At 37.6% G+C, this 16,785-nt stretch overlaps 1 protein-coding gene and 1 long non-coding RNA gene across 2 annotated transcripts; one reads left to right on the top strand and one right to left on the bottom strand.

The window, feature by feature from the left end:
• The first annotated feature begins 2,135 nt into the window (after window positions 1-2,135).
• LOC133727833 (E3 ubiquitin-protein ligase ATL6-like) lies at window positions 2,136-3,736 on the top strand. The gene has a single exon (XM_062155232.1). It carries the CDS (start codon window positions 2,195-2,197, stop codon window positions 2,933-2,935), a length of 741 nt encoding a protein of 246 aa, XP_062011216.1. The 5' UTR covers window positions 2,136-2,194; the 3' UTR covers window positions 2,936-3,736.
• A 4,373-nt stretch (window positions 3,737-8,109) lies between these two features.
• LOC133733203 (uncharacterized) lies at window positions 8,110-11,705 on the bottom strand. Its single transcript, XR_009857549.1, has 5 exons — window positions 11,320-11,705; window positions 11,084-11,214; window positions 10,944-10,996; window positions 9,961-10,077; window positions 8,110-8,485 (listed from the first exon to the last, which is right to left on the bottom strand). It is a non-coding gene; the product is annotated as an uncharacterized LOC133733203 (long non-coding RNA).
• Between the last annotated feature and the right edge of the window lie 5,080 nt (window positions 11,706-16,785).

Genomic DNA, 16,785 nt, shown 5'->3' with positions numbered 1-16,785 from the left:
ATTAGCTAGTTTAATTGTAGCTAAGTTTGCTTGGGTCTCTATTATCTTGCACTCTAGGCCTCTAATTTTGGATATTGCGGCCTTAACCGGCGACCCGGCGTAATGCCCAAATTAGAGAGTTGATTGTGGCCCTAACCGGCATAATCGATACACCGAAAGGATAATTGGTTTAGTAGCCTTAACCGGTATTAGATACGGGACTTGACACATATAGGAAATGCATGCATTTGTAAAATTGGCATTGATATTTGCAAGATAGTTAGTGTGAATCACCCAACACTCCCATGTTCCCATTAATTTGAAATCCGAATTTTAATTTCTTGCTTGATAATTAGTTGTTTGCTTTTATTTTAGTTTGCATTTAATTTAGTTAATTCCCAATTCAAAACCCCCTACAAATTTCGACTCATTTGTGCATATCCACCACTAGGCTCTTAGTTTTGATTAGGCTTTGGTGAAAACTAAAGCCGAGCATTGCTAAGGCTTGGTGCCTTAGATTAACATTTTTATTTATTTTTCTTTTTCTTTTTCTTTGTTTGCTAAGTGTCTTTATTTCCGATTACCCAAGGATTGTGGTTTAGCCACTAATCCCCGTGGTACGATAAACTTTGGGCATAATATTTCCCTATCTTGACAATGATACGTACGCTTGCGTAAATGTGTATCCAAGTCATCCTCTCTGCTCTTCGGCCTTCTTTTCCTCCTCCCTGATCGCAGCTCCAGTTTTCGACGAGCATCACCACCTCTCCTAATCACCGTTGGCGTGCCCGCCGATCCAAACAAGTGCTGGCCATTCCACCATCCATCCATCATCCCCGTCATGCCAGCAAGCATCACCACCTCTCCTAATCACCCCTCTCCATACACCGGTTCCAAACCAAATCGGAGCACACCCAAATCAAATCAATTCACCTTCCACCTCCCTTTCTTCGGTGCAAAAACTGTTCAAACATTTCTCTCTAAAGTTACGATCAGAAACAGCCAAATAGACCAAAACATGGAAACTCACAGGAAAACTCAAATATCTTGTCCTCTTTAAATCTCTATTGGCTCATCATCTCAGCAAATTAACCAACACCAAAGAAATGTTATTGACGTCGAGAGAAAGCTTCTGATATAGCTCCGACACCACGAAGGGGCTTGAATCTGAAGGGAAGAGAACCCGACCATTCCAGCTTCCAGGCGTGGCCGAAAACTGAAGCTGCGATCAAGGAGGAGGAAAATAAGGCCGAAGAGCAAAGAGGAGGAAGAGGTAAACAGAAAAGAGAAAGAAATATAAAAAAAAAAAAAAAAAAAAAAGAGGGTAGGAAAAAAAAAAGAGAAAAGAGGGTTAAAAAAAAAAAAGAGAGAACAAAAAAAAAAAAAAAAAGAGAGAACAAATAAAAAAAAAAAAAGAGAGAGAGAGATTAAAAAAAAAAAAAAAGAGTTTTTTGTTTTTTTTTTTTTTTTTTAGTGGAAGACGTCAATAGAACCAACACACACCCATGCAGTGTATCCTAGCATAGCCAGACTAATCACTGCACCGCAGATGCACGAACCATTGAGTGTTTTAACTAACTCAGGTCCCTCAAATCTGCTGGTCACGGGATGGAGCTGGGATTCGAAGAAAAGAGAGTTAAAAAAAAAATAAAAAAATAAAAAAATAGAGAAAAAAGAAAAAAAAAAAAAAAGAGAGAGAGAAAAACAAACAGAGAACAAAAAAAAAATTCGTTTAAAAAAAAAAAAATTGGGTCAGTAAGGGTAAAATAGTCATTTTACTGTTGAAGGAGTGCCGCGTCAGCAAGATAACAGAGTTTTTGACTGAAAGTTGACGGCAATGACCAATTGGGTGAAATTGGAAAGTTCAAGGATTTTTTAGATGAAATTGAATCGCGAGGGACTGAAACGTCGACATCCTATAAGTATAGGAAGTAAACAGTATTTTATTCTTTTTTTTTTATATATTTTTCTATCCAGTCTTTACAAAAGCAAAACAAACACGGCCCATGATCGATTAAGAAGGGTAGAACCAGCTTCAGTGGGGCCTCTCTCCTTGACCAACTCATTAAAGCAATTAAATACTCCACCTAATTCAATTAATCAATTGATATATTAGTTTCACCAAAGCTGCACTACACAGCTCTAACCCTGAGAGTTTGAACTCACTTCGATCACTTCATTCTGAACTGTGATACTCTGCAACCAGTGATCGACAATGAGAATAAACCATGGCGCCTTGATTCTTGTTCTGCTGCTTTCAGTGCTACCTTTCCGCACCATCAATAATGCTCAGCCTACCAGGCGATCAGGATCATCTTCGTCATCACCACCACCACCACCAGAGAACAACAAGAGCCATGCGATTAGCAATGATGCCGACAAGCGATACAAAATCGTATCTCTGATATTGAGTTCGCTGGTTCTGATTTCTTTCTGTGTGGTTGGGATTATTCTCCCTTGCTTTTACGAAAGTATATGCTTTTGTGTCAACAAGCTCTGTCCTCGTCGTAACGGTCTAGATCAGGCCGTCATCGAGACCTTCCCTGTCTTTAACTACTCCGCCGTCCAAGGCCTCAGGGAAGAATCAGCACCAGAACTAGTGTGCGCTGTGTGCCTCAATGAGTTTTCGGACGACGAAACCCTGCGTGTGTTGCCATGCAACCATGTTTTCCATCCCTGGTGCATTGATGTCTGGTTGGCCCATAGTAAAACCTGTCCGGTGTGCCGGGCCAGGCACTCGCGTCATGATAGTGAGTCAAAGCCAGACGTACGAGTTCGTGCGCCAATTACAGATGGTTCGAACCAGCAGGCGGAGCTTAGTGAAGGCCAAGGCGACGCCGGCGCGGATGTGGTGGTTAATGTTGTGAATGAAGAAGAGAGTTGCGAAAATTGTAGGGACAATTACACGTCGAGATTGCCGGAAGAAGTGAGGAGGCAGCTAATTCCAAATTCGTAAGTGTTCATCTCATAATGATCGATGGACCATATATGGTAGCTTAACTAGGGAATTATTAGTAGAAGGTGGGAAATTTGCTGAGTTTCTGATGAAATTAGTACAGCCAATATGAATAGTCCTGTTTTATTAATTACTATTCTCGATCTGTACGTAGTTACCTTTTTATTAAATTGAGATTTCATGTTGAGACCTCTTGGTTTACAATTTTTCTCTGTTGTCAACAGTGTTAAGGTTTTTTTTTCTGTACTGTCCCAGTCCGATGTGAACAGAACAGAAAACTAGAGCATAAATGTGGTTGAGATGTTGAAGTAGAGCCCCCAGTGGTCCCCAATCCCGTCTATATGAACAGAATCAGAGCTTGCTAGCTAAGCTTTTCTTGTGGAATTAAAACTCGCTGTGGCTTCTGACTAAACCATGTGAGCTATTACTCAACGTTTCTATTTAAGAGTATAATTCCCATGCCCTATATGATCCTATATGATCATATTCAAGTCAGCAGTATGGTTGAAGTTGCCATATATTCTTGTGTAATCTATAATTACCATTCGGAAGATGATGAGTCCATAATTGGAATCTTAGAGTTTTCTTCTGTTCTTTAGTTTTGCACTACCGAGGATTCGGTTCAAGGGTCTACATGCCAACTGTAATTTTGGAGCTTCACCATGGATTTCCACCGTTGGAATTTTTGTTTCTGTACGTTGGAGTTCTTGCGGTTGGAGAGTTTTGATCTTCATTATTAGTTTTTTTTTTTAATTGCTATTTTTGCTGTGCCTCATACTTTTTTATTGGACTTTTCAGCATACAATATTGTATTAATACAAAGAATTTTTCTCGGGCCTCTATTGTAAATTTTCTAAATCTAATGAAATCTCGTTGGACCGAAAAATAGAAAAATGTATGAAGGTTTTGAGCTCAATTTTACAGTACTATTCATCGTTTGATTAAGACAGAAAGGAAACATAGGCGTGGCACCAGAGACTAGGTAATATCGCTATAGCAATTTCATCAATTTGTATGCAATGACATATTATCATAGATCTTTGTATATATCAGGAACTCTACTCCATGATTGATTGCAAATTATAGGGGATTCTGAATGTTGGATATTTTACCTTAGACCTAGCACATTAAGCAAAGTAAATATTCCCACCAAATTCAATTATTTAACTAATATTAACTACTTATTGGCTAAACCTTCTCCCGCTCTCACCTTCACTATCAGAGATCTTTTTATTTATCAGGAACCCTACTCCATGATTGATTGCAAATTATAGGGGATTTTGAATGTTGGATATTTTACCTTAGACCTAGCACATTAAGCTTCCCACCAAATTGATCAATTATTTAACTAATAACTACTTATTGGCTAAACATTCTCCCACTCTCACTTGAAATTACAGAATGGATATACGTATTTCCTAACTAAAGCAACTGATCAATATGTCAACAACTTTAGAAATCAGTCTTAGGAGTGCATGCCTGTTCGCATCCTAATATAGGATTGCAGTAGAACTTGAGTCCTAATCGAAAATGCAGATCTCTGATGATATTATGATCTATTCAATTTTCCAAACCATCCAAAGTAAAATCATCACACATAACACAAGATCTGTTAACGCAGTAAAACCCTCCAAAATCTAGTGGGCAGCGGTGTCTCCTCGTCTTTGCTACTTCCAAATCAGCGACCTTGTTCTCCTTTGTCAATCTTGAGATGGCACAACTCTCACTTCGGTTGTCAATCACCTCAAGGCACAAATCATGCATGAACTACCAACACACATGAAGCATAAAACCAGGAAACTTTTTGATAGAAAAAGTTTGAGATTTGATAATCCTTCAAGAGCTAAACAAGGAACAGCTCATGGAGAATTCTCAACAACGATTTTAGCACAATACTTTCTGAGGATGAAAGATCAGAAAGCTCTTTATAAACGCAACAGTGATATGTTCTCTATTCTGGTGTGCAAATCCTAACAACGTGAAAAACAAGTATATATAAGATATGAATGAACTAGGGTCTCCTAGGGTTTCTGCTACGGAAAGACGTTTCAAAATAGGTTTTTATCCATGGATTAAAATCAGACGTTTGAAAGGAAAAGCCCATAAACCAATTTAAGAAAGTTTGAATGTTTTGGATAAAACCTTCTGAATATTCGCAGATCAGTACAATAGGATTGAAAAGAGGGTCGCATCCTACAATAGGATTTAAAGGCAAGTTCAGTCCTAACTACTTGACAAGCATGCACATGTATGCAAGACATACCTGATTGATGAGAGTTGTGCATGAAGCTTGAAGCATTCCATTCTTCTAAGGATCCAAGAGTAGAAAGTTATTACATGAAAACATGACTCTTGGTTGTTGTGCATAGGAAATGCCAATCAAATAAACATTAATTGCACTAACATCACTTCACTACTAGTAAGCCTTTGCAAAGTGGTGATAGTGTGAGCATGTGATTGCTACTGCTGTTTTCTCCCTCTCTCTTTTTCTCTCTGTTTTTTTTTTGGTTTACTTTTCTAGTTAAGAGATTGATTCGCATGCCCTATATTACGTAGAACCATTATGGTTTTCTTGGCAACTTCATTTTGTGTAACAGAGAAGCATTCATGATTTATCGATGTTGTTTACTGGGAGGCCTTATTTAGGATGCTGATGTGATCCTAATTTGTACATGCTCAGTGGAGTACCCCTAGTACATATATAATAAAGATTATTAATTACATGTACTCCTTTAATTCAAGTAATCTAACTTTAAAATGGTACTAAAATATCAGATTATATATAGTTGATCATGGCGTAAAATGAATTCGGCAATGGAGTTGGTACTACATCCTCAACCTGTTAAATTGTCATTTTTAACGCGCATTTGAAGATTTTAAAGTGGTTGTAAAGAAAAACTAAATAATCCTAATTAAGATTTTTCTCGTATAAATCTTATGTGATTAAACTCAACTGAACCATAATTTCACGCAACCATAATTTAAAGGCAACATGTGTTGTTTGGAGAAGGGAAAGACAGTGCATTGAAAATGATTCGTTTCCTCTTTTGAATCATTAAACTTTATTTGGAGAGAGTTTGAGAGAGATGGAGCAGAACATTTCTGTCACGTTGTTCCAGTTTTTAAATATGAGATAGAGGAAACTAGCTAGCACTCATTTTCCCTTTCCGGGAAATGATTCCAATTAATTTATCTGTACTACGCTACTACTACTACTCCACATTAATATTACATAAATCTTCATCACTATCTGGAACTTGATGATTGATTCTGAAGGATAGAAGAAGAAGGTTGGATGCGACCTTAGACCTAACAATTTAACCTCACAAAATAGTCACCTAATTAAATTACTTAAGGGGAAAATTCTGTTTAGTCCCTGTACTATGACTCTATCATCGTTTCAGTCCCTGACATTCTAATTTAATCTGAAAAGTCCATGAAGTTATAATTTCCGTCTAATAGGTCCTTGCCGTCTAAATGCTCCGTTAACTGGCTGACGTGGCACACAATTAGACGCCAACTCAGCGCCATGTAAGCGAGGTAAATAGTGAAATGTCCAATATATCCCTATGTTCTTTTTCCCTTCCTTTTTTCTTTTTAAAGTTCTTTTATTTTTATTTTTCTTTTCTCCCTATCTTCTGCCTCGTTCATACCACACCCATTCTGAACCAAAATCACCGAACACCGACCCAAATGGCATTTGCTCCCACATGACTTTGCTGGTTCTTCTTCGACCTCTATTGAAATAGCACGGCTGAGCATACCAAGCACGAAACAGGTCGTCTTCCCGAACCATTGTGGGCATGAGCAACCAGATCTTTGTACGGAGGCGTCCAAAATCATAGAGTTCCAGATCTTTGTGCGGAGGAGTCCAAAATCATAAACCATTGTGGGCATGAGCTCTGACTGCTCTGAAGTAGATGGAGCTTCGTTTTTCTTCAGCTCTCCGGGCGCTCATCCTCTTCTCCGGTGAGGATTTTGGGGTCTTCTTGGTTCCCAAAGGAAGAGAAATTTGATTTGAAAATGGGGTTTGTGTTGTGATTGATTATTCACAAATTGGGTTTCTAAATTAACCTTGATTTTGATTCAGATTGCTATGAAATTGAATTTTGCAACTTGATGTTGGTGAATCACTGGCCGGGTAAGACCCATTTTGATGATGGTGGTCATTTCATTATTCATTTTCTTTCACCCATTCAAATTCTACATTTCGACCGATTCTTCTCTCCCTGGAATTGGATTCATACTCGCAACTTTTGAATTTCAGTTATGGTCGTCAGGTAAACCAGGCCCGATTCTCACTTTGGTCTCATCCTTCTTCTTTTTTCATTGCGATTGTAATTTCTGTGATTAGACTATTGTGTATCATTGAATTTGGGGGGAATGGTCTCGATAGATTGATATTGATCCTGTGAAAAGTTTTGAAATTTGAACTTGTATATAATCCCCAAATTTACTAGACTGTTTTAAGAATCAAGTAGTTGTCTTTGCTCGATGATTGTCACTAATAGTAGTGAAACTCATTGATTGAATTGGAAGAGTTTTCATGGGTAGATTTGGCTGCAAATTCTGCAGCTGAGAATGTAGGTTCTGGGTCTTCTGCTAACAGCACTGTCGGTGGTGCTCCGTCTCGGTCAACCTATGTCCCCCCGCATCTTCGTCACTTTCCTCATTCATCGGACCCACCTGCTTCGGGGTATAATGCGCTTGCTGGGAATGATCGAGGTGGGTATGGAGGGAGCGGCGGCGGTGGTGGGTTTTCGGGTAATTTTGGGTTTCGGAGAAAGAATTGGGGTTAGTTTGAGGTGGAATTTGGTTTTTGATGAACTTGGGAAATATCCAGATGTTGGATATGTTGGTTTGATCGATTATGCAGGTGTAGTTCTTGGAATTTGCTGATATATGATGGCAATGGGATTGGTGGTTGGGCTCGAGAGAGAGCTCAGTGGTGGTGGTTGTGGTGGTTTGGGTGTGAAGACTTAAGAAGAAGAAGGTAGGAAGAACAGAAAAAAAAAAAATAGAATAAAAGAAATTAAAAAGAAAAAAAGGAAGGGAGAAAAATCATAGGGTTATATTGGACTTTTCATTATTATCGAGCTGATTTGGCGTGACTTGGATTGCCACGTCAGCAACTTAACGGCCCAATTTGACGGAATCTTAACGGTGAGGACCTATTAGACGGAAATTGTAACTTTAGGGACTTTTCAGATTAAATTAGAATGTCAGAGACTGAAACGATGATAGAGTCATAGTACAGGGACTAAACAGAATTTTTCCCTACATTAAAACACAAGAACAACATTGAGAACAATATTACTAAAGGCTGAACAGCTACTCTTCCTTGAACCTCTTCTTCACTTCATCCAAGTTCTCTTATAGCCTTGGTATGACTCTGAGTCATAATGCAAGGCCACTTCCAAATCTCATATAAATGACTTTATCTCTCTGTTTTCAAATACCCAGCATATCAATAATCTCAACTGCAATAGTATTCCAATCAATCTTTGGAAACATTTGCGCTCCCCAGAAACAAAAAGTTCTTTCAATTTCCTGCACATCGTAAACATCTAACTTTAGAGTCAAACAAAAGAGCAGAATTGAACTACCTTCAAGTACAATGAATCATAAACTAATGAGTAAAAGCTATATCTAGTTTCCAAAATCATCAAGTAACTTTAGTAAGATGATAATGAACCAAAAGAAAAAGGGACTTTTGTGAGGACTTCAGTCAGTATCTTGACAACCAAAAGATCAATAATAGCATTGCTCAATGGTTAGGACAAGTTCAGTAAAGACATTTTATGGCTAGTATAGCAAATCATGTCTTTAGCCATCAGACACCACAAGACATGAAAATAGACAAGACATGACAAAAGAGCAAGAATTATGAATCCTCATAGACTGATATGGATTATAATTTACAAAGCAGGAGCCTACATAAGTTTGAACGAGCAGCACAAGGACTTGAGACTTATTTCCGATTCAAAGAAGCTTAGACCAAGAAAAAAAAAAAAAACTAAGGAATGCTTCTTCAATTACAAGAAGCGAATATGAAAAATTCACAAAGACAATATAGGGATCGGTAAATAAAGAAATCAGCTTTTCAATACGACATTAAAGATGGGGTAAACATCAGATTTTAAGGATACTTCAATACTATTAAAACTTAGTAGGAAGAGAATGAAAATGAAAAGAACATAGTCTTTCATTAGTAGAAAAGGAGCTTATTCAAAAACTTAGTAAAAGAATATTTGTGCAGCAGCTACATATATATATAAATTCTTAGCTGCAAACCTTTGTAAGAAGAGAACAAAATTAATAAGGTAAATGACAATAACACTAGTTCGTGTGCATGTTTCAATTAAGAATAAGCAAAGCATTCAGTTCCCTTATGAAAGTCAGAATAGTAAGAATAAGCAGAGCATTGAATTTGTTTGTTCACAATTGAAAAGCTTTGGTTTAACTTGTAGAAAACAGAACAAACATCAACTTTGTTTTAACCATAGGTATATAAATACGTATGGGGGTAAAGACACTAATATGAAGAACTTTGTATGAATGAACTATGAACATGAACGGACAACAAGAATGGGATAAGAAATAGACTCAAGTGCAGCCATATAAAGACCAAAATATTACTTCTACTATTGTGTCCGTTTGATATTAAATAGGGTTGGAAGGAAAGTGCTTCTTATTTGTTACTGTTTGATCATATTCAAGATTACATTTCAACGGCAACTTCAGTCACTCTTTTCTTCTCTTACCATCCAATCTTTCAGTGGCAGCCCCCAGATCAACAGCAGATGATGATGATACATCTGAAGAACTTATATATAGTAATTAATACCAGTAAAAAATTTACTGTTGAAATATGTAAATATGCAAGTTTGGTTAAAACACCAGCTTTTGTACTATGGAAGGGATAACATTTTGAATTAACATTTCTTAGCTTTATGATTGTGAATCTATTACGTACAATTTAGAGAGAGAAAAAAAAACTAACTCAAAGAACATAGAAGGGCTACCTTATATGCGGCCCAAATATTGATAAATCAGCAGCTTGTGGATTTAACTAATGAGGTTTGGAGGGGATGCAACTTGTATTTCCTGTGTCTTTTCATCAAGAGGAGGAGGAGGAGGAGCTGGTCATAATCAAGACATATCAGTAGGAATATATTAATAAAAATTAAGAGAAGTGATCAATAAATAAAATCTTAATTTGATTACACAGTTGAGTCAATTAGTGACATACCATCCACAGTTCATGTATGAATGAACTATGAACATGAACGGACAACAATAATGGGATAAGAAATAGACTCAAGTGCAGCCATATAAAGCTTCCTTTGAAATCACAAAGCACTACTATGAAACAAGGTAGACATATAGATAAGATTTTCAATAAGACACTTTACATGATATAACAAAATCTAAGAGTCATTACTGCAATTAAACTTGATAAGAAGGGATTTAACAAGGAAAAGGATATAGTCTACGGTGCACACTTCAAAGAGTTCCAACAAGGATACTCAAAGGCTAGTTTTGTATCAAAACTAAAACATACACTACAAGGATACTTGTTACCCTGAATAAGTTGCTAACCACACATTCATATCATGACCATCAGAAGGAATTAAAGTCCCAAAGGAGCATCATATCAATGGAAACTCAATAAAATTTCAGTTTGACAAGCTAACTATGCTTGTCAAATTGCACTTAAGAAAAATCGCAGAGGAAAACATTCCAACCCAATCACACCAATTACATACCAAATTAGAATCAAAGCTATAAAGAAAAGTTTGCTTTCCCTACCTCAAGCCTTAGATTTCAGTAGCTAATAAAGCCAATCATCTGCTACATACGGAAAACCCAATCCAAATGCTAACACCCACTTTATATTTCAGCAAAACCAGCCACTTAAACCAAATTTACGACAAATCATACCCAAACTCTTGGAAAGGCTGAAACAGAATGAATGAGTTTGAGAAGATGGAAAATTTGAACTTACTAGAGATAGCTGCAAGTAAACAAGAAATTTAAATCTCCGAATCCTGCCACAACCTGGATCCAACCCCAAAATTCAAAACCAAGTTTTTCCAATTTAGGGTTAATCAAAATCTGAAAATTGAAAGACCAAATAGAACCAACCATCTAGCAACCTAGATTGAGGCGAAGGTGCGAACATTGAGACCAACAGAGTCGAAATCTGGGATTGGAAAACCTTGCAAGAGACAAGTGGAGCCTTGCTTTGCATTCTCTCTGAGCTTGAATGTATCAATCTGATTCCAATTTGGGTCGACCAAAAGATCAAAACTTTGAAATGGTGGAGTATTGGATGAAGTCATAAACAGATCTAGGGTTTTGTTTGATGGGGAAGAGCTTACCCATGGAAGTCGCTGGGATTTAGGGTCTTGGTTGGATGAAGGAAGTCGCTGGGATCTTTTGCCAAGAGAGAAAGAGAAGAACCAGCAGATTGAAAAACCTTATCTTTCAATACGCAGAACCCTTGAAATCCTCCTTCACAAATGGAACCCTAATCTCAAGTCAAGAAAGTAAAGAGAGGAGAATCTCACGCATCTTGGAAATTCGAAAATCGAAGATTGAAGAAAAGAGGGGTTAGGGTTTGTGACTCAGAGAATCGTAGAGAGAGGAGTGAAATGGGAGAGAGGGGAAGTGTGGAAGTTTTTTAGTCTGAAAATAGTGTTGAAACAGCCGAAGTGGGAGTGAGAGATGGAATAAAAGCCTGATTAATTTGTTTGGTCCAAGGCCTATACTTTTTTTTTTCATGACTCAAACAACACATAAATGAAGTTATATTGTCTGATTATCTACACATCAAATTTGAGCTAAAGAAGCAAGGAGGGAAGCTTCCCGCCTATGTGCAATTAAAGTACCAATTTTGGCTCTAGGAATATATATTTCTTATTCAGACAACACAAAATAAGTAACTACGTTGTAAGAGTACATATACGTAACCTACATTTCATCAAAATTTGTTCGTTTTTGGGGGAATGAATGACATTTTGGATGCATCAAAATCTTGGCAATATATATCTTCCTCACTTGGACAACACAAAGAAAAAAACTGTTGTATGACGATTTACAAGCTAACTCATACAACAAATATAACTATACTGTTGTGCTATGTAGTACAAAAGCAGTGCATGTTAGGTAGAATTTGGAGCCAAATTTGAGTGAAGGTAGGAGGGAAATGTGCCGCCCATTTTTTTTTCATTCACACAACGAAACGTTCTTGTAAGTGTTGTGCAATAAGACTCTAGCTAAAAAATTTTGAATTGTAACAGCCTTATACAACGCGAGTTTCTTATACCTGTTGTATGATTCAGTTTCCACAATCACACAACGAAAAAAAAAAATTCATTGTGTAAAAAGTGTTGTATGTTGAGGTTATTGGCCTAGTGGAATCCCTGCAAAGAATTAGTAATATGAATAGGTGAGCCTGAATCTATCCACCAAGACTGTGGTTCAACATTTATAAGATTAATTTCTAAAAAAAAAAACTGTATTAGAAAAAATCTTACCCTTTTTGGCTAACCAGTTCTTATAGCCAGTCTAGTCCTTTTTCATGTGTCCTACTCTTTTGCAAAAGTAGCACTTGAACCTAAATGACCTGTTTTCCTTGGCCACTGCAGCTGTTGAACTCTTAGTTATGGCTTTGATATGCTTTAACTTGTTCTGGGGCTTTTTCCTTTTAGGCTTCTCTATGAGGTTTATGGATGTAGCAGGTTCCTTTTCTTCCTTGATCCTAGCTTCCTCATCCACACAGATGGATATAAGTGCATCCAGAGTCCAATTTCCCTTTTGAGAATTGTAACTGGTTCTAAGATGACTAAAACTATTAGGTAGGGAATGCAGTGCATAATGCACTACATGTTCATCCCTAACTCCCATCAAGAGCTCCCTGAGTCTGCCATTTATATTGATCATCTTCATAATATGCTCTCTAACTCCCCTTGAACCCATATACTTCAAATCATGAAACTCCTTGGTTAGCCTAGCTGCTTCTGCTTTTTCACTTTCTTTAAACTTAGCACCTATGAGTTCCAAAAAATCTGATGCTAGCTCAGGCTCTTCTATACTTCCCCTGACAGTCTTAGACATAGATGTTCGGATGAGGTTCTTAGCCATTTTATTGGATCTATGCCACTTCTTGTGAAGATCAGTTTCTTTCTTGGTGCTCTTTTCATTCAACTCTGCAGGCTTATCCTTACTAAAGCAATAGTCTATATTCTCATGCATTCCCATATAGTTCTCTACAGAATCTAGCCAAGCTCTATAGTTGGTTCCAGTTAGCATCAAGACACTGTTCAAGTTCATGTAAGAGTTACCTAAGGAGCAAAACAAAATTCATGTGAGTTCTCAATTTGTAAAGAAAATAACTTTAAGTTTTCTGTGTTTTATTTAGCTTTAAGCAACAAAAACAAGAACATACAGAAAACCTAAACAATCCATACTTGCATTCATGTCAGTCCATAACCAAAAACAATGTTAAGCAACACTTTTGAGCAGAAGCATAACATCCTGGAGTTCTTTATCCATGTTTAATGAAAATAAGTTATCCAAAGAAATTTATCCACATCTTTAGACAGAAGAAAAATCTCTAAGTATCCAAATATATTTCCATTAAACATGCATACTGCTATCTTGCATTCTTAAACCACACTTGACCACTTCTTTGGAAGATAAAAGCACAGTTTTAGAACACAAGACACAATTTCAGTTTTGTTATACCATATGCTTTCTGCCAACATCAATGAAGGATGCTTTAGCACCATGTTCACTTATGCCAACAGAAAACCACAAAACTTATGAGCTTTTAACTTTACATTCTACCCAGATCATTGTCTTTATAAGAAAATTAAGCTCTTGCATCTGTCAATTTTAACAATGTGTAAACAATTTCTGGGAGATTTTTATTCTTTATACATTGTTACACGATCACAGATACAATACCATATCATCAATCAATTGAACATGCATATTCAAAACACATATACACACAATTGTTTCGATTCCAAGAAACCACAGAACAATCAAGAATTGTAAATTTCATCCGGTCACCATCTACTCTAGCCTAACGCACGCCGGGAATGCAACTAGGGTTCTTGAGCACAATCAAAAACTTAATTATCATGCTATGAATCGAAACCAATTTCCACAGAAAAACATGATTTTGCTTTTTCCCCAATTTGCTGCTAAAAACTCAGCGGAAGCATGAATACGATATCCAGATGTAGCAATAAATTCTCTTGGCGTCTTGATTCACAGCAATTGGGGTTTGAATCCCTTCTAGAGATGAAAACATCTCGAGCACTTCTGAATCCAGTCTCAGACCTTCATCTTGATCAAAACTAACCGTTGAGATACAACGGTAACTTGTTCTTAAGGTTTCGGGTCGGGTTTTGGGCCTGGCTTTCATACTTGCTGTGACTTGGGCCAAAAGATGTTAACAGGCAGTGGCCTGTTAACCTGTAAAGCAAAATAAATTATTTTTTTTTTTGGTTTTTTTTTGTTTGTTTGTTTTGCAAAACCCTAAAACGTTTTTCATGTCAAGCAAAACTAAATTCATATTTGTGAGCCTATGCTCTGATACCAATTGTAAAACCATATACATGCTCACAATCATATGCATACAAGCTCGACAACAATCACATAAGAATCAAGACTTACCTTCAGCAATTACTGGCATGGATTCCATCTCTGCAGCTGCACAACAATGATCACTTGAAGATGGCCTTCTGTTACTTACCAACTTGCTTCTTAATGGACAAAACAATATGCAAAACGTGGTGGTAACAGGGACCAAGTTCATCTATTTATATAGGATAGTTAACCCTTAGATTCCTTCCATTAAGGTAATTCTTAAGGGACAAGTCTCCTAATTAGAATCCTAATGTATCACAATCTTGTAGCCTTTCTTGTAGACTAAGCAATGGATTACTATCCTTAATGAATTGATACACTACTTCATTAAGTTACTAGTATTGATTTACAGTTTGTTTCCTTGTTAAACTAGGTTTGACATTTAGCTAATCATCAATTACTTTATGATGATATGTGTTAAGTCCATATTTGATCTAACAGGTTACACGAACACCGCATTGTTCACTCTGAGTGATGGCGGCTCCGGTTTCCGTTGACTCATCTTGAGCCTATTTGGTTACGTGTTGATGGTTAATGTGTTAAAATCACAGAATTGGAGTTTTGGATGCAGAGCATGTTGATCATCGTCCAGACTCTGGGAAGATAGAGTTACTGTTGCCTTCGTTTCATTGTTCAAACCAATATCAGCTTGATAGAATTTGGATGCAGAAACGCAAGCAAGTATGCACGACCAAGGTAAATTCCATATCTTAAAAATGAGTGTAGTGTGTGTTTGACGCGGAAACCAGTTGGCCTGCAAACTGTCTCTTTTGCTGCTGTGATTGCGCGGGCGTGCCAGCACCGTGGGGTGCAGTCGTCGGGGTAGTCCCTTGACCTGACTTCTTCTTCAAGCGTTGTGGACGAGGAGAGCACCAACCTCGTCACAAGGCTCTTTTCTATGCCTTCCGGAAAAGGACTTCTTGCCTTACGGATAAGGGCTTTGGTTGTGGTCTCTTGCGTTCACCGAATCGATACTTAGTGTTGTAGACTAAGCAGAGCAATCACTGGGAAGTTGGGAGAAGCACGGGTTGCGCTAAAGCGTGACTTTAGCTTCGCTGGGTTGCGAGGGCGTTACCCTTGCTTCGCTGGTAGTAACGGTGGCGGTTGCGCTCGCAGTCGGCTCCTGGGGAGACTAGGACTGGAAGTACGGTCGCCGGGTTGGTTTGGTGATGCTGACAGTAGGCTCTTGGAGAGACTGGGACTGGCACACGGTCACCGGGTTTCAACGAGGTTGAAGGTTTGCTCCGGGGAGGCTTTGTAATCGCTAGGATTGATTGATTTTAGAGTTGTCTTTTCTGTATCGTCTTTAGCCTCTATATATAGGCTGCTGCAGATTCTCCTTCCTAATAGGAATGAAATACTATATTTTAGGCCACAGTTATTGGCCTTGAATCAAATCAAAACTCTTAATAGTTTTGATAACTATCGTAGGCAATAATTAATAATTATCTGCCTCTGTCACCGCTAGAAAATAGGCAAAGATTAATTGCCTTCTGGACTCTTTTGGATATGCACAGATCTTAATGGCAAATATATCATCGCGAGGACTCTGTAGCTCGCGGCATGAAATCAGAAAGCCTTGTTTATTGCAATTAAGGATAATTGCATCCTTCTTGAATTGTACCACGCCCATGAATCTTTAACTGCATGGAAAACTTGCTCGCTTGCACACCATTGGTAGTGAATGATGGCCCACCATAGATAGGACTTAATTGCATGAGTACTCTTGAATATAGGTAGAGAAGCACAGCACGTTGCCATGTTTGATTGCATGGGAACTTTCCTTAATTGAACCATGCATGAGCCACCATACATACTTCATATATATATATATTCCTCTTTGACCACCATCAAGCATGATTGCATGCTTCCATATATGCCATTGCACATTAATTGCATGGGAAACCATAACTTACAGGGCCACGTTATTGTTCTCTATTGCATAATCTTGATAATCAAGCATACAAATCACCATTAATTATCAAATATTTGATAATTAAATAGTAAATCGTGGAATATTCAGATTTGCTTCGATATTGCTTGATCTCTAAGTAGGCTTTATTTATCCTCTAAATAATATATTCCGAACTTATCGAAAATATATTGTTTGGGCCACAGATATTGGCCCGGTTCTCTTCGAGTCTCCCTTATCGGGAAAAATATTTATTTTGGGTTCAAACAGTGTG

Source organism: Rosa rugosa, chromosome 2 (genome assembly GCF_958449725.1).
Source record: "Rosa rugosa chromosome 2, drRosRugo1.1, whole genome shotgun sequence".
Taxonomy (NCBI): domain Eukaryota; kingdom Viridiplantae; phylum Streptophyta; class Magnoliopsida; order Rosales; family Rosaceae; genus Rosa; species Rosa rugosa.
This window is presented reverse-complemented; position numbering and strand designations above follow the sequence as displayed.

Coding starts and splice junctions, on each gene's coding strand:
- LOC133727833 (XM_062155232.1), top strand. CDS start 2,195: ATGAGAATAAACCATGGCGCCTTGATTCTTGTTCTGCTGCTTTCAGTG.